At 39.5% G+C, this 22,332-nt stretch overlaps 1 protein-coding gene across 3 annotated transcripts; it reads left to right on the top strand.

Annotated features, from left to right (window-relative positions):
- Window positions 1-837: 837 nt before the first annotated feature.
- Window positions 838-19,423, top strand: sh3bp2 (SH3-domain binding protein 2). 3 transcript variants are annotated; one of them, XM_084934662.1, is made up of 13 exons: window positions 838-1,900; window positions 12,906-13,045; window positions 13,159-13,261; window positions 14,324-14,441; window positions 14,621-14,688; window positions 15,117-15,202; window positions 15,298-15,375; window positions 15,480-16,170; window positions 16,360-16,465; window positions 17,038-17,093; window positions 17,371-17,446; window positions 17,801-17,860; window positions 17,969-19,423. In XM_084934662.1, exons 1-13 carry the CDS (start codon window positions 1,797-1,799, stop codon window positions 18,095-18,097), a joined length of 1,815 nt encoding a protein of 604 aa, XP_084790788.1. In that variant the 5' UTR covers window positions 838-1,796; the 3' UTR covers window positions 18,098-19,423. The 3 variants fall into 3 exon arrangements, with proteins under 3 accessions (XP_084790788.1, XP_084790787.1, XP_084790789.1); XM_084934661.1 differs by having other exon boundaries at window positions 839-1,900; window positions 16,357-16,465; XM_084934663.1 differs by having other exon boundaries at window positions 1,792-11,655; window positions 16,357-16,465.
- The last annotated feature ends 2,909 nt before the right edge of the window (window positions 19,424-22,332 follow it).

The raw sequence follows: 22,332 nt of genomic DNA, 5'->3' as shown, positions 1-22,332 counted from the left end.
ATCGTCCACATTCAGAAGCACATCTCTGTATAATGACTGGTCTTATGATTTAAACAGGCAAATGTTCAGCATTCAAACTACAGGTGAAGAATAGTCAAACCAGATGTTTCCCGTTATGTCGATATCAGCTAGTCAAGTACACACCTACACAGCATGTTAACAAACCGTGAAAAAAAACCACACAAAAAATAAATGATTGCTGTTAACGGTTTCTATACATCAGTATTTACCAAGGGTATGTTGTGACTTACCTTAAAAATTACAGTGGTCCCTCGCTATAACACGGTTCACCTTTCACCTCGCTGTTTCGCGGATTTTTTAGTGCAAGTTTGCATGCTTACTTTTTTTACGTCACATTGTGTCCTGCGTCCTGATCGCTGCAGACGATCTCTCCATGACGTCTCTCCTGTACAGTACAGAATCGCTGCATCGATCGCTAGCAGTGTGACTCTGAAGTGCAGTACTGTATGTCCACGAAACGTTTTGCATCGGCAAAAAATAAAATTGGCTACTTGATTTCACCTATCGCTGGTTATTTTTAGAACATAACACCCGCGATAAACGAGGGACAGCTGAGAAATATAACATTTGAATCCATTTTCTCTTTTGCTCTGAGGCGCGGGGAAAAAATATCGACAAGTCGATGAACATCATTTACAGATATATTGGGTAAATGCCCAAGACATCTATAGAAATGTAAATCGCCGCTTGATTCATTCATTTGCTTAACTTGTTTTGGACCGTAAACAGGGCGTGAATAGGACACCGGAAACAAAGCTCCCCACAGGAGTTTCTGCACCGGAAGTAGCATATGCTAACGTGCACATAGTCTATTCACAGAGAATAACCTTTTTGTTGTTGTTGACCCGTATTTTTAAAGATCAAAATTTATGCCGTCCTTCACTTTTTAAAAAAACGTCTATTAGACTGGATTCCAGTCTCTGTCGGCCCGATTTTAGTCCCCCGGGCCTTATGTTTGCCACTGCTATTCTACATCATTAAAACTGAGTTGAAAGACATTATCAGTGACAAATTTATGCACTGCAACACTCATACATCCTGTTGTTCTTCAAGCTTTCTGCCTAAGCACCTTCTCTGTTTTATTTAGGCCTTCTTAGTCTTTTATAAAGTGCCCACAGGTCGGTTTTAAGAGTCAAAAGGAAGTTAGGGTCTCTTAGAATTACTACACACTAGAAAGTATCACCTGTAACCTCACAGAGGAACGGCTCTGTTTCAGTGTGTGTTTTCAGATGCATTCGTGTGTCTGCGTCCCTGCGCTTGACCTCTGAATTGTTCCAGTCCTGTGCGACGGAAAGTCCCCAGGCCTCTTTCACAGGAGCTGGGTGTCCAAGTGTGTGAGCTGTGTGTTTGCAGAAGTGTGGGCTACAAGCGGCAGCCTATCGCACGCTGTCTTTGAGGAAGCAGGAAGGAACATGCTGAAAGCAGTCAGCCAATGAGGTGCCAGAGCTGAAGGAGGAGCCCCCCTCAGGAAACGCTTGGTGGAGTATCAGGGGTTCAGATCATCAACAGACTTCCTAATCGACACAGCTGATTGTTCTCTCTGCTCATCTATCCATTTCTTTCATTATTTTTTGTTTTTTCTTTCTTCGTTAACACCTTTCTCCAGCTCCAGTTCCATTCATCTGCATTTTGTTTTCATGCTTCCACTCATAACAACTCTTATGATTTTGAATCTTTGACTCGATTCTTTCTACTTTGAGTCCATTCAACCGTATATCCGTCTCTCCACGTGGGTTGAAAATTATGGTGGCATATTATCCTGTACTGCCACTGTCATGTCCGCCGACATGTCTGCTCCTTCGGTAAAGAAGAAGAAGTCGTTTGCGCGGAGCTCCAAACCAAGCACCAGGATGTGTATTCGGGAACAAAGGGACATCATGTAAGTTCAGATATTATCCTCACTGCTGGGTCTGACACAGCTTTTCTGGTATCTTTATTTTTTCACTGAACACGTCCTCACCAGCCTGAGTTTGGTGATCAGCTCTGAGACTCGTTTGAGGTAGTGACTATCTCATTAATTGGTTTTTGTGTTTATCAAGTGGCAGATATCTGGTATTTAGTGGTTCTTTTGAATGATCTTGAGTACCACGCAAGTAAGAGTGAGGTTTGTACCATCTTTACTGGCTGCTGTTTGATCTGGTTGTTACAATAATCTAACTAATGGAATTTGAACTTGCGTTCTCTGCTGCCTGAAATGTGTAAACAGCAAATTTAAGATTTCCTAAGTGAAGTGCAACATTTCAGACTAAAGTACTGAGAAAAGTTAAAATCATGTTTAGAAGTCGGAAAGTCAAAAGCAAGCATCTACATTTTTCACACTGCATTTGAAACAGATGAATTTTACAACTTTTCAATAAAACGGACATTAACTTGGATTATTTCGAGCGATATTTATGAGGGAGTGAAAGTCGTACATATTGCACTTTTAGCACTCCCTGTCCCCGTGCAGTCAAAAAAAACCCAGCATGGCAAGAGTATCAAGTAAATACTAGACAAACAAGATGTTTTAATTAATAAATAAAACAATCAGGAATAAAAAAAATAGCACTGATGTAATATTTTTTCCAGTAAAGCAAAAAGAAAAGATGTGAGAGAGCGTATGTTTGCACTCAGGAGCATACCCAGTGAGACTAGATATGATGTAACCAAGTTACAAAATACCATGACTGTACACGGCACATTAGGTCATGTCTTATTTTAGAACACGCTAAGCTTTAGTAGGTATATTTCACAAGGTGAATGACAGACTTTACCCACTGAAGCTGAGGATACGTGTCCAGGATGTAAACAGCAAGAAAAAAAACCCACTTCCAAGTTCCAAAAAACTGAGTCACATTTTTGACATAGATGCTAATTCAAGATGAAAGGTCCACAGTGAGTGGCATTATTTGAAGAGTGATATATTAATGTATGAAAGCATTTTACCTGCTTCTCTGTTAGTGAGTTTTGTAAGGAGATTAGGGAGAGCAAGTTCTTCATTTTCATAATTTCACTTCTTGGAGACCTGAGCAGTTATTTTTGCATCTGAGATGTCTAGAGGTTGAACATTGCAAAACAAGCAAAAAATGCAGTCATCTGTTTTTGGTGTTTTAAAATTCACAAAACCTCAAAAACACATGTTTTTTTGGGGGTGGGGGGGTTAAAGCTGTTGTATCTTATAAGCTTATCCAGCTCGCTCTTGTCTCTGAGGTAATCAGGCAAGGCTTATTTATGCATAATCTGTCTTTTGATGCACCTGGTTATGGCAATAGTGAGACAGGTGTGTCACTCTCAACTTAGCATTTTTAACATGCAACCTGGGTGCATTTTTCTCAAAAGGGAGGTTTCTCCTGAGGCTAGCTGAGTAGTTTTTTTTGTGAAAGTAACCATCCTGACTAAAACTACAACAGCAGGACACGGACATCTGCGCCCACCATATCTCCAGCCTTCTAACACGAGCTTCGCAGGAAATGAAACTGTTCTCGCTCTGCGGCCGCCATAGCCGTGGCTCCAACGCCAAAGGAAACTTTATTCGTAACGGGGGGACATAGGAACATTTGACAAACCAACATTATCGTAAAACTATAAGAAACAAAAGACAGTTCAGTACCCCACAGCTGAAGTTAACTACAATGTACACAAGTACACAACGTTTCCAAAACACATGTTCTCATTCAGGACAGACAGAAAACATCTGTGAGACCAACAGAAATGATTTTGAAGGGAACGTGTTTTAATTTAAGGTTACCAGCAGAGCTTGATTTGGTTTCCAAACACAGGTGGTGGTGCAAAAAAACAAAAAAATAATCTGTGCTATAATAAGTATAACTTGCTTCAGTGCTCTATCAGGATTAGGAATTCAAGATTTGCGACTCTTTGTCGACATTATGCAAGCATAATGACATTAAGACAAAACTTCCTCTTAAATAACTTAACTTAAATAACCAATAAATATCCTAACATAATTAGAAATCCAAGATGCAATATATATTATTAATGTATTACATGTATGAGAGGCACTCATTCAAAAGGAGAGATTGATATTAAACCTTTTGTTCGCAAAGGTTAAAACTTCACCAAAATTCCAGTATAAGATGATTAAGAATTATTATGAACTGTGAATTATGCAAAGCTACTTTAATAGAGTCCAAGAGTATGAAAACAGAGCTAGAAATGGTGGTATCGTTATCATAAAATTTAGTATATAACAAAAATACAACATAGACAGTTGGGAATACTTTGTCGAGAGAGGACTGATTTACATAACATTATGCAGGAGCAACCAGCAACAGGGCTGAGCTACTGTAAAAGTTCTCAGTCATAACAAACACAAGTCATCAGTTATAAATCACACCTAGTGTGTTTGTGAGACTGTAAACTGTAAGAGAATGCATAAGAGTTGAAGAGAAACAGGAGGGTGCAGACACACAGAGGTGAGGCTGAAAGCACGTAGGTGTGAGGCTTTAAAATGAAACTTTCATGCCAACTTTCTTCAAAAACCAAAGTCAAAGCAGGAATGTTGTTGTTGCACACTGAGGGGACAGAGGAAGAACGAAGCATGCAAAGTGTAATGTAAGTACTCATATTTGCATCCAAAAAATAGCCTGAATTCGTTACAAAAACGGGGCTAGCTGTAATCTGTTGCTTTCACCTCTAAAAACAGGCGATCGATACTTTGCCAATGGCCCATGTTTGCTTTTAAAAAAGAATTTTATACGGTAAATTAAACCAAGTCTGTTAGCTTTGGTGATTTGATTCCTCAGAGAAAAATCCACTTTATTTGTCAGTGAAGATAAGCTTCCATGACGGTCATCAGCTGTGACCTCGGTACTTCCTCAGCAAGGTTTGCGTTAGAAAGAGAGAGAACGAGGAGACGTTTACGGGAAATGAGTTCTCATTTTTCGACCCCTGCGTTGTGGGGGGAGGGTGGGCATGCAGTCAGACAGCAGAATCTCAATCCTATCTCTCTTCCTTCCTTTCATCCGGTGTACCTTTCTCTTCACCGCTTTTTCTCTTTCTTGCTAAATTACAGTTTGTAATTTGTTACAAACGGCTACTGTAGGATTTTTACCCTTTGAATCTTTCCAACTGAAGACTTAGACTGATGTTTGTGTACATCAGTCTGAGAGGAATCCTTCCTGCAGCCGTTACAGAAGTGTGACAATGGTGTAGTTCCTGTTGAGTGGCACTGCCATATTTGGACACAGGAAGGAGTGATGCAGGTAGAGAAAGAGGACCTGCTTTTTACTATTTCAGCTTTCTATGAGCCCATCGCTGCAGGTGTGTGTGTGGAGAGCAAAAGACTTGTTTCTGTTTCTCTTCTGCTTTTCCAATTTTCCGTGTTAATAAAAAACCAAACAGTCCTACACACCGGTGGTCACTTGTTCTCTGAATTCATTTTACATTAAAAACTGTGGAGATGATACTGGAAAGGCCAGACATTTCCACAAGCTACAGTGCTAAAATTATACACAAAGTATTGCTTCTTGAAAGCTAAAGCTGTTCTAATTCTCAAACATATAAATCCAACTAGTTTTAATAGTTAACCTGCGGGTACAGGTCTCACACTATAGAGCACTGTAGAGCTTATTATAGCAACTTCTTGACAGTGGTTGTGCAGCAACTCCATTGAATGCTCTTGCTGTTGGTGTCCGATTGAAAGCAGTTGTGCCAACCACTTTTGATCACAAAGTGATTGCACAGATCATCAACCGGCAACCTGTCTCCAAATGATCGTTTTTTCACTGACTGCACTGAAAACACTCATCTGCCAAGCATCTCTTTGCAGTAGAGTAGGACTGGACTCTATTGGCTGCCAGCTGGTTGTATTCTGGTTCTGGTCTTGCAGTTAAATTGCCATTCTGCAGCAACAAGGTCACTATTTTTGGAGGAATTTCTGAATATCTGTTTAAAATCCTCGACTCTGAATGTAGTTAGTTAATTTGAATTTCTGTGTATGGAGATATGCAACAAATATGCGCTTTTCTCCAATTCATGACTATTAATTGCTATGTTGTCACAAGCAGACTGTATGTAGTTGCTAACTTGACCCCATCCACTTCTAAACTGATAGCTGACTCAGTCTTATTGCTGTTTTATTACCATGTTGAGACAACAAAGTCACTTTGAGTGGGGCTGGTTGAAGACCCAGCCCATCTCTTTAAATCAACCATTTCAAAATATCATTGCACACTTTTGCAATAATTTTGACTGTACCCAATCTACAGCAGCTCTTTCCCCTGTTAACACTAGTAGATATATCAGCTGAACAGCTAAAGATCTTAATGACTGGTTCTTTAATCCATTTTTAACTTCTTTAAACTGTACATACATTGGCTAACTTAATGATTGTAGATTTTTTCTTAAAATAAAAGCTTTAAAAAAAAAGAAAAAAAGAAAAAGGCACTTAGAATCGGTGGTTGCTCAGCATCTGGGCCATAAACCTGATGAAAGATCACACATGTCAAAAAGAAGAAACCCATCTTTTATTGAAGTTACAGATATATCCAGATTAAGGCTGGTTAGGGTTATTTCCTGGAAGTAACACATGATGGTGTTTATAAAACGTATTCTCAACTCTAAGAAGGTATCCGTGGGAAAAAGCAGCAAGCAAATTTGTGCCGTTAACACTTTAGCTGTGTTAATCATCATCACCTGGACAGCTTCACAGAAGTGAGTAAAAGAACACTGATGACTTGAGATAAACCCAAAGTTTCTATTCATGTGTTCACACCTGCAAAAAGTGAAGCTGAACTAATGGAGGAACCATTGTGGTCGGTCATAGGGGAGGTGCAGTGCACTGCAGACATCAAACACAGCACAATGACACTGTTTCCTGGATGGTACGATCTGCATCGGCTGCAGCTGTGTCAGCGGTTACCTGTGACCTTTGAGTCAGCCTGAGGTTGTGAGCAGTGAGGGTCTTTGTTATCTGGTCTAAGCACGAAGCACGCACTTTGCGTGGACATTGGTTAGCGGCGTGCTTTTTTTGTTGTAGACACCTGACAGCTGCCGAGATCTATGACACGTAGACAGTGATGGACTTGTGTATGCGTCTGTGCACATCTTAGTTTGATCTGTGGTCTGTGAATAAAATGATAGCTCACAACAAAAGAACGCAACAGGAAAAACTACACAAGCCTCTCCTCTAGTTGATTTTTGGTTTTTATAGCAGTTGTGTGTGCAGCTCACAAATCCAACTCCTGACATCATTGTTACCATGACACCATCTGTCCACTACAGCTCTAGTGGACATGATGTATCGAACAAAGAAAATTACCTGGACTTTTCCAGTTAATTGTATTTTGTTGTATTGTATGCTCCAGTTACAGTCTTTCCAGGATAGGCAAGCCAATCAACCTCCCATTGGGATGCCCAGGTAATTTTCAACATCCCATTGGGATGTTGCTATAAAGGGGGGATTTAGCTGCATTCTTTCCAAAGACTAGCAGGGGGCGACTCCTCTGGTTGTGTAAACAATTGTGGTTGTATAGAAGTCTATGAGAGAACGGCAATTTTTCTCATCTGATCTATGACTGTCAACTCCTGATAGGTTTACGGCTTCTGTAGAGAATTAAATTTCTAATTTATTACTATATCATGCGGCATTTTGAAATATGGTCACCATTACAGTCAAACAGATAATAAACAGGATATAATTACTCATATGATACTGATATGTTGCTACTATCTGCATGTGCAGTGTATCTAGGAATGGCTTTTTTCGATATCTTTATATAACAAGCCTTGCAACACATCAGAAATCTGATTATGATTTTCAATCAAGTTAAACTACTGATTAAAGTCCCACAAGATTAACATTGCGCATTACATTCGTGGAACTTAGAGGTGTTTCTGTAATGGCTGGGGTCCGGTGTACACAAACACACAGAAACCCAATGAAAACATTAGAGAGGGGAAGTATTCCTTCTCAGGTTTAATTTAAGGCTTTTCACATCCATGCTGGTGGATGCACAAGGCTTTTCAATCATGGAGTACTTTTGGCAGTAAAGGTTTTCTTCCCCTGAGCTGTGCCTTAAAGGTCCCATAATATGAGGATAAGTTAGGTTGAGCACAGAAAGCTACTTCAATAAAAAGATCATGTTAAAGTCTCTGCATTTGTTTTAATTTATATTGTATCACTATAAGTTACAACTTTAACCCATTTAATTTGAAATCTAATGTCATCCAGTGGAACATACTGTGCTGCATTCTGTTAATTAGAAAGAGTTTTCTTGTATTCCTTTGCAACAGCACTGTTCTATGAGCTCACACAAACAGTTCCTAGGACTTGAATCATCGGGGGATTTCCATTCGAAAACTGAACTAGTTTCAATTTCAATTTGAAAATGAGCAGTCAGCCTGCTAACATGAGTCCACACATTACACCATGCAGCCTATAGTGTCTTCATGCCCTCTTCTGAGTTTCTTCAGCTTGCTGGAGAGCGTATCTGAGATGAGGACACGTTGTGTACGACTTGAATCGTTGGCCCGGCGTTTCGTAATTCTCTTTGTCTTTTTCCTGCAGTAGTTTTTTCACAGTCATCTTCTCGGGAAGACAAATTTAGATGCTACATGAATCATAGCTGGATTCTATTTACTTTGTCACGATGTCTGCTGATTTCTACTCTTGATTAATTTGCAGGCATTGAACTAAACTTTAACTTCCGTCTCAGCTGAAGAGCAAATAGGCACTGGCACACAGTTTAAATGTGGAAGATAATTTTAAACTACCGCTCGGGGCAGACATTGTGTTTGTGTCCAGAGAGGAAATGTGTTTGAATGTGTCTGGTATGTGGGCTGTGTGTCTCTTCCTGAGAAACAGCAGTTCTCTGATTAGCATCTCTTCAGGAACTTTAAAAAAGCAGTAGGTGAGGTGAGCGGGTTTGAAGCTAAATCACACTGCCTTTTTTTTGTTCTTTCAGGATGAACCCACGGCAAGCCCGATTGTATTTGGCAGAAGGTTTTTGGTTTTTTTTATGGGGTTTTTTCTGGTCACTGAATTTTGGTCATTAAATAAGTCATTCAAGAACCACATGATGGGAGAAGCAAATGTGATATCAGCATCCAGAAAGCCTGTCAGCGTGCTGATGGGGAAACTTTGTGTTTCATTGTTTTACTTGTTAGGAAGTGATCTAATGCGACACTACTAGGGGAAATTCTTTTTTATTTATTTGGACAGGATTTCCTTTCCATGCCGTCTCTGCTCTGCTATATTTAAAGAATGTCTTCATTTGGATGATATTAAATATGATTTTTGAGAGCAAAGTTGAATTATTAGGCTAAGTTGAAGCAACCAAGTCAAGATGTGCTGATGTGGGCCACATTTGGGCCAAATATTCAGTGTTACCTGTGGGATTGTTTGGCTAACTGTGTGCAAACTGAGCTACAGTGATGATCGAGTAGCTTAGGTAACTTAAGTTTAGGTATCATACAAGGCTTATGGATGTTTGGATGCATATATGTTTAGGTTTCTTTTTTAAATACAGTTTGACGGCCATGCAGATTATGAGAGTTGAACAAAAGACACAACAAAACATGAGTTCAAGGAGAGAACTGCAGAAGAAACCAGTGGGGGTTTGGGGGATTCGCTAATTCCCACAAATTCCCACTACTACTTTTGACTCTGATCTTGCTCCTCTGTCAGTGGAAAAAGAATTAACACATTTCCCAGAAAACATAAAGGTGTTGAGTACGCAGTCACATCACCATCGTGTTGTTTCTGTCGTGAAGATGAGGACTTCATGAAATCCTTATCGGACGATAAGCGGCAGCTGACCTCACTTGGGCTGAGATGAGATGAAGTGCAGAATGTCTGGCGTGCCTGTTCGTTTGTGTCTGTGCTGAGGTCTGTGTCAGATAGTTATCAGTAAACATTACATGGGCCCAGGCGAAAAACGAACCACAAGATAGCTTTGGTATGTCTTTTTGAAGTCCCCCACACACACACAGATATGAAGGAGGGCAGACTGAGGTCATAAACAGGCTGAAGTTTCATCCTGTGATGTGTTTGAGGCCTGCATGTGTTATCAGCTAACAGGTTTAACTCCTTCCATCTGTCCGTGCAAATACATTTTGTTCTAGTTCTCAAAGTAGGCTGCTTTGGTTGAATTATGACCAGGGTGTGGTGATGTGGAGCGGATCTGCCAGAGCGGGGGAGCTGCTGCCAGTCCTGGCAGACTTTCCCCTAACCACAGCTTCTTCAGTCTAAACTGTTGCAATATTTCTATTCCTCATCTTCATTATCAAGAAATATTGTTTAATTATGTTCGATCATATTTTCACCATTCAGAATATTCAGAGCAGAATAAATACATTTCCTCTAAATCGCTTTGGTATATAAGAGACTGAGGCTGATTTTAAATGATTCAGTTACCTGGTCACTAAAACATCTAACAGAGGAGGAGCTCTTATGCACACCCTAAATGGTGCTACAGATTAGAGCAAATAGTTCACTACATGAGCTGGCATGCTAATCGCTAGCATGTGTGACATATGTAAACATGCTAGCTGTGGTTAGTTGATTCTGACACGACCTACTTCTGTTTTTGTGCTCGCTATTTTGAGTGCAGTCAAAACTAACAAGTGTAAGTGCATACAATATCCTATGATAAACCATGCTGTTGTGTTAGTGTTACCCAACACTTGCTAGTTGGCTAACAGCAGGTTAGCCAACTATCAAACAGTATGCTTGAATCAACAGTATGCTTCAAACAATGTCTTGGAAACCACATTGTCATTGGTTGAGTCAAAGGGGCCCACGTTCCTGCAACAGTTTATTTTTTTCTAAAAACAGAAACAGAAATAAGCAGAGCTTTAAGTCGCTCTTTTTTTTTTTTTATCTCCTGCATGTAATTAAATTTTACTCTAAAGTGTGAGGTGTTTATCCTCATTCATTCATCATCGCCTCACCTAGTTTATTTGAAATACTCTGAAGTCTAAAGCATAACACAAAAACTGACTTTGGGTCATTTTCAAGGTGTCTTGTTTTTTTAAAGCAGCCCTGCCAGGATCTGCGCTTCAACATCAGTAAATGAATGCATGCCCATTTAATTCTCAAGGTCTTTTTATCTCAGGGAAAGGGGGTGGATTTTGGCACCAACTAAATCCTCCTAAATACTTCATTCCTTGACTTCTTTCCAACTCAGGCTAGCAGATGCTGGTGATAAACTGCAAGTTATACATAAACACTTTAGATCATGAAGTAATGTTTATTTTCACTACCCCCACCCCCCTGTCTCTTTCTATCACACCCACATTTTTATTATTTTTTTCACATTACATCTTGAAGACTCAAAAAAGGACACAGGATGTTATGCATTTCCTGCGTGAACTAAATATGTGCCTTTGCCCATGCAAAAATTCAAGGTTCCTGTTACGTAGGTCCACCACCTTAGTCTGAATGTCTTTATGAGTTAGACAGATAGATATCAGCAGAGGCCGTCAGAGAGAGCTGCGACAAAAAGCAGAAAATAAGACAGACTTAAAAATTGGATGGCTAAATCACCCTCAGTTTGGATTTGATGGGACAGTAAATGCCACAGAGGACAGAAACAAAAGGTTTCTTGTTTCTATTATGGATATCCTGCCAGCGTTAGCTTCTACTATGTTAGCCTCCACAGCCATTCAGATCTTCACCAAGAAGCTCAACAGGAGGTAGGCAACACCTGCATCAGGTGTAAGAGCAGGAATTTTTTGAAAGTTTTTGAAATTGACAAAAAGATGTTTCATTCTTTTAGTGATCTTTGTCCAGCTGTGGTGAGCTACCCAAGCCAGGCAGCATTTCCTGAGCAGCACAGTGGACACAGCAAGGCTATAACTCTCCATCTGCTAGTCCACTGGCATGTGTCCCATTAGCAGTATAGAGTTTCATAGCACATGATATGTTATCTTAGTTGATCCTTCATTTCTGACAGTGTCACGATTTGTTTGTCTTTAGTTTGTGACTTTTGATTCACAACTAATGATTAGAGATTCCTATCCACACCAGACTAGTAGCTGAGATTACTCATGTTACTACAGAATTTGACTGAGTAATAAATGTAATTTAATTTAGATTAACAGAAAAGGAGTGAAATAGTCATTTTGTTTTACTCACTCCCTGTCATGACTGCTTATCCAGCAGTCATTAACTAACCGATTTTTAATTCTACAAAATAAATGCTGTTTTTTTTATTGATGATATAAATCATGAAATAATTAATATTTAAATGTTCCTTGTGGGAACAGCTGTTGAGAAATGGTTCTGCTCAGGACTAGTTATTTGGTTTAGGTGTTTCCACGACGGCTTATCTTTGGGCAAGATACTGAACCCTGAGTTTCCAATGCTGCCTGCATGAATGTTGGGAAGCACTTAGGCTTGGATAAAAGCTCAGTATGAATGTGTGACTGTGTGAATGAGACTTGTAGTAGAAGCTGCTTTGAGTGCTCAGCTGAGTAGAGAGGTGTTTTATGAGTACTAATCTGTTCATCACTTTATAATTCCACTTCTATGAGCGTGCACAGCCCAAAAACAGGCTTCGCCGTTGGATGTTTTGAGTGGCCGGTCTTAAGTCTGGGGTGGTCTTATTGCCATCTCTGCTCCAAATATGTTTCAGGGTATATGGGAGAACAAATAAGTCATTTTTTTGTTTTGTTATGAACTGCTGAGTGCCTTCTAGTTTTCTGTGTGAGAGCTGATGTAGCTCAGAACGTCCTCAAGCTAAAGGGGATAGGAAGCAGGTTTGCTAGCAGAGAGGATGTGGTCCTGCGTCTGTGCTGCCTCCTTGAAGCTACTTGGTTTTTGTTTGTTAGCTTATTTATGCTGGCGTTCATTTCCTTATTCATTTCTGCGATCTTGTGCGACTAGAGAGATTACAGTTTCACCTGACTGACAGAAAAATATTCTGTCCTTTGCTCTGCCGTAGAACCATGTCATCTCCAGAGATGTGCTGGCCGGTGCCAATGCGAGCCATTGGGGCTCAGAACCTCCTCACCATGCCAGGAGGGGTAACCACTGCAGGATACCTCCACAAGAAGGGAGGCAGCCAATTCAGCCTAATGAAATGTGAGTTGAAAGGCAGACATGAAAGAGCAATATCCACTTACATTCTCATCACTGATACAGCACCTTTTACACCACCATGAAAACATTCTTAATACATATTGCTTGCCTTACAGGGCCACTGAGGTACATCATCATCCACAAGGGCTGCGTGTACTACTTTAAGAGCAGTACCTCTGCTGCACCACAGGGGGCGTTTTCTCTCAATGGCTACAACAGGTCAGTAGAAGACATTTTCCTACATAAATAAACATACTAAACTGCGTGCTTCGGGCTCAAGGGTGAAGCCTGTGCCAATGTCTATATATTGTTGTGTGAAGATTAGGTGCACTTTGAGGTTAATGATTCTGACATGGGTGTCACTTCCTCCTGAGCCGCAGAAACCCACGTGTTTTTTGACAACTGTGATTAGACTGTTACTCTCTCCTTTGGATCCATAATGTTTTGTGTGCTTATTCGGGGCTTTATTATTCTGGGACTCAGCCCCAGCGACGCTCACATCCCACCGGTTTAATTTAAGCTTTATTACAGCGTGACATCTATGTAAATGGTAATTGTAGATAATAAGGCTTAATGCAGGAAAAGGTTAAGTACTTGCTTTAAAAATGGGCCTTCAGTACCGAGTACACCTGAAGCTCCAGGAATGTTAGACCTGAGCTCAAGGGTATATAAAGGAGTGTTCTTAAACCTGAAAAGAACAAATATATGTAGATAGCTGGCCAGGCTGCCATCAAGAGAGAGGGAGGGAGTGTTTACAGTAGGCAGCTGTCAGGGCACCTGAAAAACTCCCCAGGAAGCAACACTTAGCACATAACAGCTGCCTCACAAAAAGTGTGGCAAACATTCCCATCAAAACATCGCCGTATTTAGATTCCCTCATGTTTGCTGCTTTGTGACATTTGATTGATGAAGGGATGGTGAAGAAGCTCAGGATGTTTCTTCAGGGCTTCCCCACAGAGAGTGATTGCCATCTTATTGCATTTCCTAGTCTATACAGTATGTGTGAATGGGGCTTTAAGGAGGGAAGAAGGTTGTCTGATCCCAGCCTCAATCAATGCCAGTGATTCAGCAATAATTCAGACTAAAATTATTTACAACAAACTCCTTGATCTCTTTCATACTTATGTATATTACATCCAAATAAGGTTGTAATTATATCAATTACAGGGGGCTCATTAGCAGCACCCAGGTGTACTTTGTTGCTGTTATTGCACATTTCCCATGACATCAAATAATGTGGAGCACTAATATATCTTATCTTACATTTGTCCTCTTCTTCAGAGTGATGAGAGCAGCAGAGGAGACAACATCGAGCAATGTTTTTCCTTTCAAGATCGTCCACTTCAGTAAGAAACACAGGACATGGTTCTTCTCAGCAGCCAGTGAGGATGAGAGGAGGGTAAGAGTACAAGAATTTGACCTCCCTGCCAAGCGATTTATTGAGAACTTTTAGTCTTTGCCTTTGTCTCAACTATGGTATTATTTCAGTATTTATGCTAAAATTGTTTGGGGTTTGTTTTAATTTAAATGCTGCAGTTTCACATTGTCACGTGTTGTATTTTGCTTGATGTCTTACAGAAATGGATGCGATACCTTCGGAAAGAAATAGACCACTATAACGACAGGAAAGAGGCCCACCTACCAAGGTAACCTCAGTGAACTCGGTCATATTTCACCACACTATAAAATTATAGATTATACATGTATTGTTGTAAGAAAACTACAGACATGGGACAAATAAAGTACTTAGTCCTGTGAAAACCCAAGTACAGCCTTACTGCTTCCATAGGAATTAAGAGGTAATAGCAGCCAGGTGTGGTCAATTAAATGCACAGTTAGCCAATCATCAGCAAGTGTGAGCACCTCTATAAAAGCTGGAAAAACGTGTCTAAAAATAATTTTATACCATTTATACTTCATTAGTCATCTACGTTTTTCAGTGTGACCTTTTCTACCTAATTTAGATTTTTCTGGCTCGCGTACTTTCATTGAAATCTCAGTGAGCCTACAGTCAATAAAATCCATTTTTTGGCATATTATTTGTTAACTATGTCTCCATCTTTCTTTGTGACAGTGACTCAGATTCAGATGCAGACAGTTTCTATGGCACAATCGAGAAGCCGATGGATGTGAAACATCTTGTTGATACCACCGAAATTAGTAAGACAACAACAATGAATATCCATGGATAAGATATAAGCTTATATGGCATTTGTGCATTAATAAATTGTTGCACCTCTTCTTTCTATGTGAAGATTACAGTGATGACGATGATGATGACGATGAGGAGGACTATCTGAAGCCAGACAGTGAATGTTCGCCAACATCTTCAGGTGACCACCTCAAATTCTTTCCCTGTACTTATGGCTCCTTAACACAAAGATCTTTACCTGAAACAGGAACCAATACTGACTCTCTCTATTCATTACCTCGTCAGGTCGACCCACAGGTCCACCGCCCTCTTACCCTCCTCCACCTGTGCCAGTGACATTCCCCCACTGTCAAGACTCCAGTCCAGGCCAAAAAAGCCTCCTCCCTCCCATCCCATTACAACTGAAAGCCCCTACCTCTCCGCTTCCCAGGAAACCTTCACCTTGTCCACCCTCTCCGTGCATAAAGAAGGAGTCTACCAAAGGCCCACCCCCACCTTTACCTTTTGCCCCTCACTTACAGAATCCTTTTCCTTCCACACCTCCACCTATTCCTCCCAATGCAAAGAAACCAGGCAGGTCAACCTCCATGGGAGTAACAGCAAATGACAAAAGAGACTGGAGGCCTACGCCGTCTGTTTCAGTCCAGTCACCAGCTACTTTGCCCATCTGTGAAAAACTAGACAGGCTAATCCTAAATGGCCCCTGTCCCCCTCACTCTGGCGGGAGCCAGTCACTAGAAAACAGCTACCGCCGTAATAAGCCAAACATGCCGGTTCCACCATGCCCAAACACAAATGTATCTCTCAATCTAACGTCCTCCAGTCACCCACCACTGCCTGGTCACCCTTCACACTCCCCGCTACCTAAACCTGGACTACTCAATAAGCTATCTATACCCAAACCTCCTTTACCTTTAGGAGGAGTCAAACCATCAATGCCTCCACCCAAGCCCAAGTCGCCAGGAACACCCTTTCAGTAAGTCTGACTTAAACAGTGAAATTCAGGTTGAGTTTTATGATCAAAAAATTAATTGAAAGGAAAACATCCACAATCATTCTAAAGCTGTCTTACTGACACTGTTTCGTTGGTTCATGTATAAAATAGGTATGTAAAGACAACATAAAAGTTTCCCTGCATCACTAAGGCATGTTTTTTCACCAGAAGAACATCTCCAGAGGGCCAGAGCTTCCGTTCCATCAGCGACGAAACTGCAGATTTCAGGAGGAAACGAGACTCGACCGCGTACGACTCTGACGAAGACTATGAGAATGTAAGAGAGACTGAAATGATGTGTCAGCTGATAAAAATGCTAAATTACTGTGGAAATACATGCTGCTTTAGATAACCGCTTGTATCATCATGACTGAGCCCAGGGAAATCCCTTTTGTTTTAAAAGTCATTTTATCTCAGCTGCATATTAGTCTTTATGAACTGCCTTCAAAATTCACTAAAGCAAACAAAAAAGAAACAAAAATCACAGCATCAGCTGATTCTGAGGCGCTCAGGTGGGAGGAAGTCATAATCCAATCATAATAATCTCATTTTCTGCTAAAACAACACTATTTTATGCCAATTTTTCAAATCATGAAGTTGAAGCAATTCAATTTTTATTAAACACATAAACAAGATATTGAAATTTGAGCCATGCTTTGTTACAGTCAGTGCCAGGCCGACATGCTTATGATCTAAACTGTAGTATCTTTATGTGACCTGTGTAGTTATTATAACACACAATTTTGTTCTTTATGTTTCACTGCTGTATATCTGAGCAGAGATCTCAGCCTCGTGAGAACCTAGTATCAGTAATGAATTGAGTTTAATCAGTTGTTTCTGTATCTGCAGGTCCAGCTGCCAGACTCTGTGTTCATTGATTCGAATGAAACCAGCTTCGTAGAAAAGTACGTATCTCACCTTTAGTTTTTACATTTAGAGCTGGAAGCTGAAACGGTTCTTCAGTAAACTAAGCAGTGCTGCTTTTTGTTTTTTCTGCCCTCTAGTGGCAAAACAGTGCATTTCTTTCTGCTTGTGTTTTTCTTTCTATGAGCCTCACTTCAGTTTTAACTGAACTACTACTACTTATTTAAGTGCTAAATTTAAAGTGACTTTTAACATGGGGCAGTTGCTTTATGTTTTCCTCTGATAACTCATAACCGGTGATCATTTTTCTGTTTGTAGGTTATTCAAAGAGAGTCCAACTCCTCCACATGATGGACTGTACGCCATCAGAAAATCAGGAACCAAAACAACAAAGGTAAAAATAAATTTAAAAAAAAATAGTTTCCAGTACAGCATAATGGAAATTTGTGTTACTGATAGATACTTAACATTAAGTAACTCTAAAGCTCTGAAAGCTAATGATTATGATTGCCATATATGAAATATCTTTCGTCATTCTGGGCTGAAAAATCTATCTCGCTGCTGTAAAAGGTTTAATAATAATTGTAAACAGTAACAGTCAATATGATCTAATCAATAAATGTGTAAATTTTCTGAATACTTCATTTTTATTTTTTACAGTTTGTGGGTAGACAGTATTATTTTAATAATAATAGAAGAGCTTCTGATATTTAGGCCTAAATAAAATCATTTTTGGTGTGTTATCCAGGTGCTGGTGGTGTGGGACATCAGTATAGGCAAAGCCAGAAACTACAGACTGTTTGAAGAGGTAAGAAACCTGCTGTTGTATTTTAGCTGTATGGTATAAGTGCCTATTATGTTTTGTAAGTAAGTTACAGGTCAGACTAATAAAGCTTCCTGTTGGGTGTTTTGGCAGGGTGACTGTATATTTCTGGAAGCTGATTTGACCTTCCCCAATCTGTCTACACTGATCGAACACTACTACTGCCAACCTCTTCCTCACCACGGCTCACTGTGTCTCCAGAAGCCCTACACAAAGACGTGAGCACTTTCACAGGCGGCTTACTGAACTGTAACTGAAACCAGAGGACACCAAAGCAGCTGAAATCAGTGCAGAAGACTCCGACGGTGCACTGGACTGCACCTTAAACATGGAGAAAACTATACAAACTAGACTCTCACCTTGACAAATCTACACTCAGTGAGATATTTCCATCATGGCAAACTTTCTAAAAAAAAAATCTACCAAACTCTCTAAGGGATCAAACATCTGTAAAAGGAAATCAGAAATCTGCTGCAAATTCCTGATGTTTCATGTAAAGTGAGCAATGGTTGTGATGTGTTTTGGCCACAAAGGGGCGCTGTGACACCAAATGCTAGCATTAAAAAACATTGATGTTTCTGCGTTGGCCCAGCAATGGTCTAACAAACTGCCTAGATTGTCCTCTCCCTCATGCCCTGTGACAGCTGGGATAGGCTCCAGCACTCCAGCGCATAGATAAAGGGAAATGGATGGATGGTTTACAAGTTTTGAAAATGATATAAAGTATAGCTTTAATATTGAGCTTAAATAGATGAGAGCAAGAAGAACTTTAATGATGCCAGCACAGAAGTTGAATAGTATTAAAAAAGTAATTCAGATAATTATTACATATAATTAATTAATAATTAATTAAGTTTAATTTTACAAATACATTCTTATGATTCTCAGTGACCATCTGTGCTCCTCATACTAACCAGAACACATCATTAGATATACATATTAGTATCGATCTCATGAGGATTAACATCATTTAATTTGTGAGACTAAAAACGATGATGATGGAAACAATTCTTTAGATTTAAATGATATTCAGTCGTTCTTAAAGTTGGTCCAAAAGTAAACATTCAGTTCCTTTAATGCTGATAACTTGATTGGTTTGAATAGATTTCTGACTACCTGGAGGTACTGAGGTGTAAACGTGGATACTGGGACAGACTTGCTGTCCTTTATCTTCAAAAAGACTCCCATCTGTCCACTTTGTCCCAAATGTGTCGTCCCAACCAGATGCAGCTAACTGATGCTCAAGTGTCAAAATCATAGCAAACTATCAGCTTCATCTTTGTGTCATTTGCAGGCAAACTTTTTCCTCTGGGTGCAACGTCCAAAACTAGTGGCTGCGATGTATGCTTATCCATGAGAACTGAATTAACATTAGAAAAAGTAGAACATTAGAGGCAGAAATGTTCTCTTGTTTCTTCTTTCAGAAATGAACAATGACATACGACACTGTCGATAAAAAAAAACTCATTTATTTACAAAAACAAACTGATGTAATTGACTTTTTTGTGTATTTGTGTGTTCTGTTTGTACAGCACTATAAAATGTTCCTCTATATTTATATGTAAATGTTATTCTAATTTGTAAAAAAAAGTGTATCTAAACTGTAAATATTCTGTTTTTTTACTTAAATATATTATTAGAGATTATTATAAAAGAAAACTTGGAGTGTCTCGTTCATAACACACACCAACAGTGGTTAGATCCTGAATACATCACTAGTAGTTTATCCAGCTGTTCTCAAATACACTCACTTGCTTTATTAACTGAACTGTCTGATTCTCCCATTCTATCACATGCCAAAGGTGCTCTACTGATCTGAGATCTGGTGACTGGGGAGGTCAACCTTATATACTGGAACACTCCCAGTACACCAGCAGTTTCTCATTTTCTCAAACCACTCAACCATGTCACATTTAAAGTCACTTAAATCTCCTCTCTTCCCCATCCTGATGCTCGGTGTGAACTTCAGCAGGTTGTCTTCCATTGGCTTGTTGCCATGTAATTGGCTTGAATTTATCTGTTTAGATCATATAGTTGCTTCAGGAAGCATTCAGACCCCTTTGTTAAGACTTTATATCAACGGTGTCAAAGTCACTAGGTACAGCCCAATTTGATTGTTAGTCAGTATGAACCGTTGCCTAATAACCTTTAAAAAGATACTGCCAAATCGTTTAACTACATACAAATCCCTGAGATGTCTTAAGAAAGTGAAGTGCAGTTTCAACAATATGTCTCATGATATACTGAAATGTTTCGTTAATCTAAAGCAGTGCTTCCCAAAGTGTGGCCTGGGGGACTACAAAGGTACTGCAGGTGGGCCTCAATAATAACAGCAATTCATTTATTTATATATAGATTTAAAAAAAAGTGAATTAAAATGGTAACTGGGGTTGGTTAGTTTTTGATATTCGTCATTTGTCTGGCCTAAATTTACTGCTCTGTATTGAGGTTTTTGCCTCAGTGACAGGTGGGTCACACATTGGCCTTAACACTTTGCATATGACTGGGTAGCACAAACAATCGATAACCAACAAACTGTGATTTCTATGGCTTTCAAATAAAGTCTTGACTTTGGGAAATGATCTAAAGAAACCTGCCAGCACAGCTATTTGGGCTTACATTTGACAATATTGTAAAATTGACCAAAATAAATAAATAAATTGTTTTTCTGGACAGTTTTTACATTCTCCAAAGCAATCAGACAGGGTGGATTGAGCCATGGTTAGTGCATCCAGGCCTTATGTTTGACACCCCTGCCTTACATGGATAAAACAAGTATTGCTTATCTACACTGTAGATAAAAAAATATTAAAGTTTCAAACAGAACTGTTTGAAAGTTTAATAAAAAGCCAAAACTTAGATCTCTCATTCACAAAAGTACTCACATTCTTTGGGCAGCACATATAGCTTTTGGTGACCACGTAAAGGTCTCACACACGTGGATTCAGGCAGTTTTTTTCATCCCTTTTCACAGATCCTTTCAAGCTCTATTAGATTGAATGGGAAGCCTCTTTGAACTGCTGTCTTCAGGCCTCACCACAGATATAATATGAGGTGTAAGGCTGGGCTTTTGCTGGATTTTTCAAGGGCAATGAGTGACTTGTCTTGGCTGTATGCTTTGGTTTGTTTTCCTGAGATGTGAATCAGTCTTTACATATATATATATATATATATATATATATATATATATATATATATGCATTCAGATTTTATTTGAATGCAGTCTTCTTAACTGTCTCTTTTATTTTTCATATATTCTCATTTTATTAATCACAATAACCTTTATAAACTGTTAACAAACTGTTTTTTCTGTTTCCGTTACATGTGGTAATCATTTGGGTTTAGTGGGGAAGCATCTATCAGCTGGTTCATCTCTTTTTTAATTACAAATTTCTTGTGAGATCCCCAATTAACTGACAAAAACACTGGAAAAACTCTCCTTAGAGAATCACCTTCTCTCTCTTCACACACCTTTCACAAGTTTGTCATCTTCAGTGTAGCTGCATTTCCCTTTATGTGAGGTACTTTTCATCGTATACCACAAAACCTTGTGCAGCTTGTGACTATATGATGACTTGCAGATTTCCACCTTGGGTTTAGCACAGGCAACAAAAAAAACCCTGGCATATTAATCTGCAGGTGACCCACGATGACAGCCTTTCTTTACAGCCATTCAGCAAATGCTACAAGCAAAGAAAAGTGAATACACAAATTCACATAAATTCTCAGAACAATAAAAGAGCACTTCATTAAAGATTAAAGAAAAATCTGAGCAATTTAGCTCACAGGTGATGAGGGCAGGCTAGATAATCACAGAGGACGGAAACAAAACCACAAAGTAAAACCAAATTCAGGCACATGAAAAAAGTAATCTTTCAACAACAGCAACAAAAAACCCAAAAGGCAAACATCAACACTAAACAAGTTGATAAGAAAGATAATGTTTATTCCTTTTATTTAAATGACTTCTGGATACAACCCAGGTAGAGAAGATCTTCTTTTGACATAATCTTCTTCCATGCTGCTCTGTGTACACTGCCAAACACAGTGACACAGCGTTCCTTTGGCTTCTTTGCGTTAAGCACATACGTTTGGTATATTTTTATTATATGGCACGAGTTACAAATGTTACACGATACACATTAACCAATTATATTGTGTTAATCTGAGGCTTGTATTCACTTTCTGAGCCTGCACACCCCTCTGATTTCCTATCCTTTGTCGAGATTTTCAGTTTCTAGATCTTTGGTTTATATATTTAGCTTATAGTGATGAGATCAGTCATTACGGTGTGCCATTAGATCACAGCACAAACTCCCTCTCTCTTCTCTACCTCTTTCTCGGAAGGCTTGGTAGAAAAAATCTAAATCCTAAAGAGAGTCTGCAGCTTTTTGCTTTCTCACAGAGATAAAGACGCTCCCCCTTTGGTAACAAACATCTTCAGAAACCTGGCCCAG

The sequence above is a fragment of the Perissodus microlepis genome, chromosome 7 (genome assembly GCF_051167445.1).
Source record: "Perissodus microlepis isolate ML-2025 ecotype Zambia chromosome 7, ASM5116744v1, whole genome shotgun sequence".
Lineage (NCBI taxonomy): Eukaryota > Metazoa > Chordata > Actinopteri > Cichliformes > Cichlidae > Perissodus > Perissodus microlepis.
The sequence above is the reverse complement of the archived record's forward strand: the minus strand, read 5'-3'. Positions and strand labels throughout refer to the sequence as shown.

What these genes read in the sequence shown, in the direction of transcription:
- sh3bp2 (XM_084934661.1), top strand. Translation starts at nt 1,797, where the DNA reads ATGTCCGCCGACATGTCTGCTCCTTCGGTAAAGAAGAAGAAGTCGTTT. An exon ending in CCAATTCAGCCTAATGAAAT is followed by an intron (nt 13,046 to 13,158) that starts GTGAGTTGAAAG and finishes CTTGCCTTACAG; the next exon opens with GGCCACTGAGGTACATCATC. An exon ending in CTGACGAAGACTATGAGAAT is followed by an intron (nt 16,466 to 17,037) that starts GTAAGAGAGACT and finishes CTGTATCTGCAG; the next exon opens with GTCCAGCTGCCAGACTCTGT.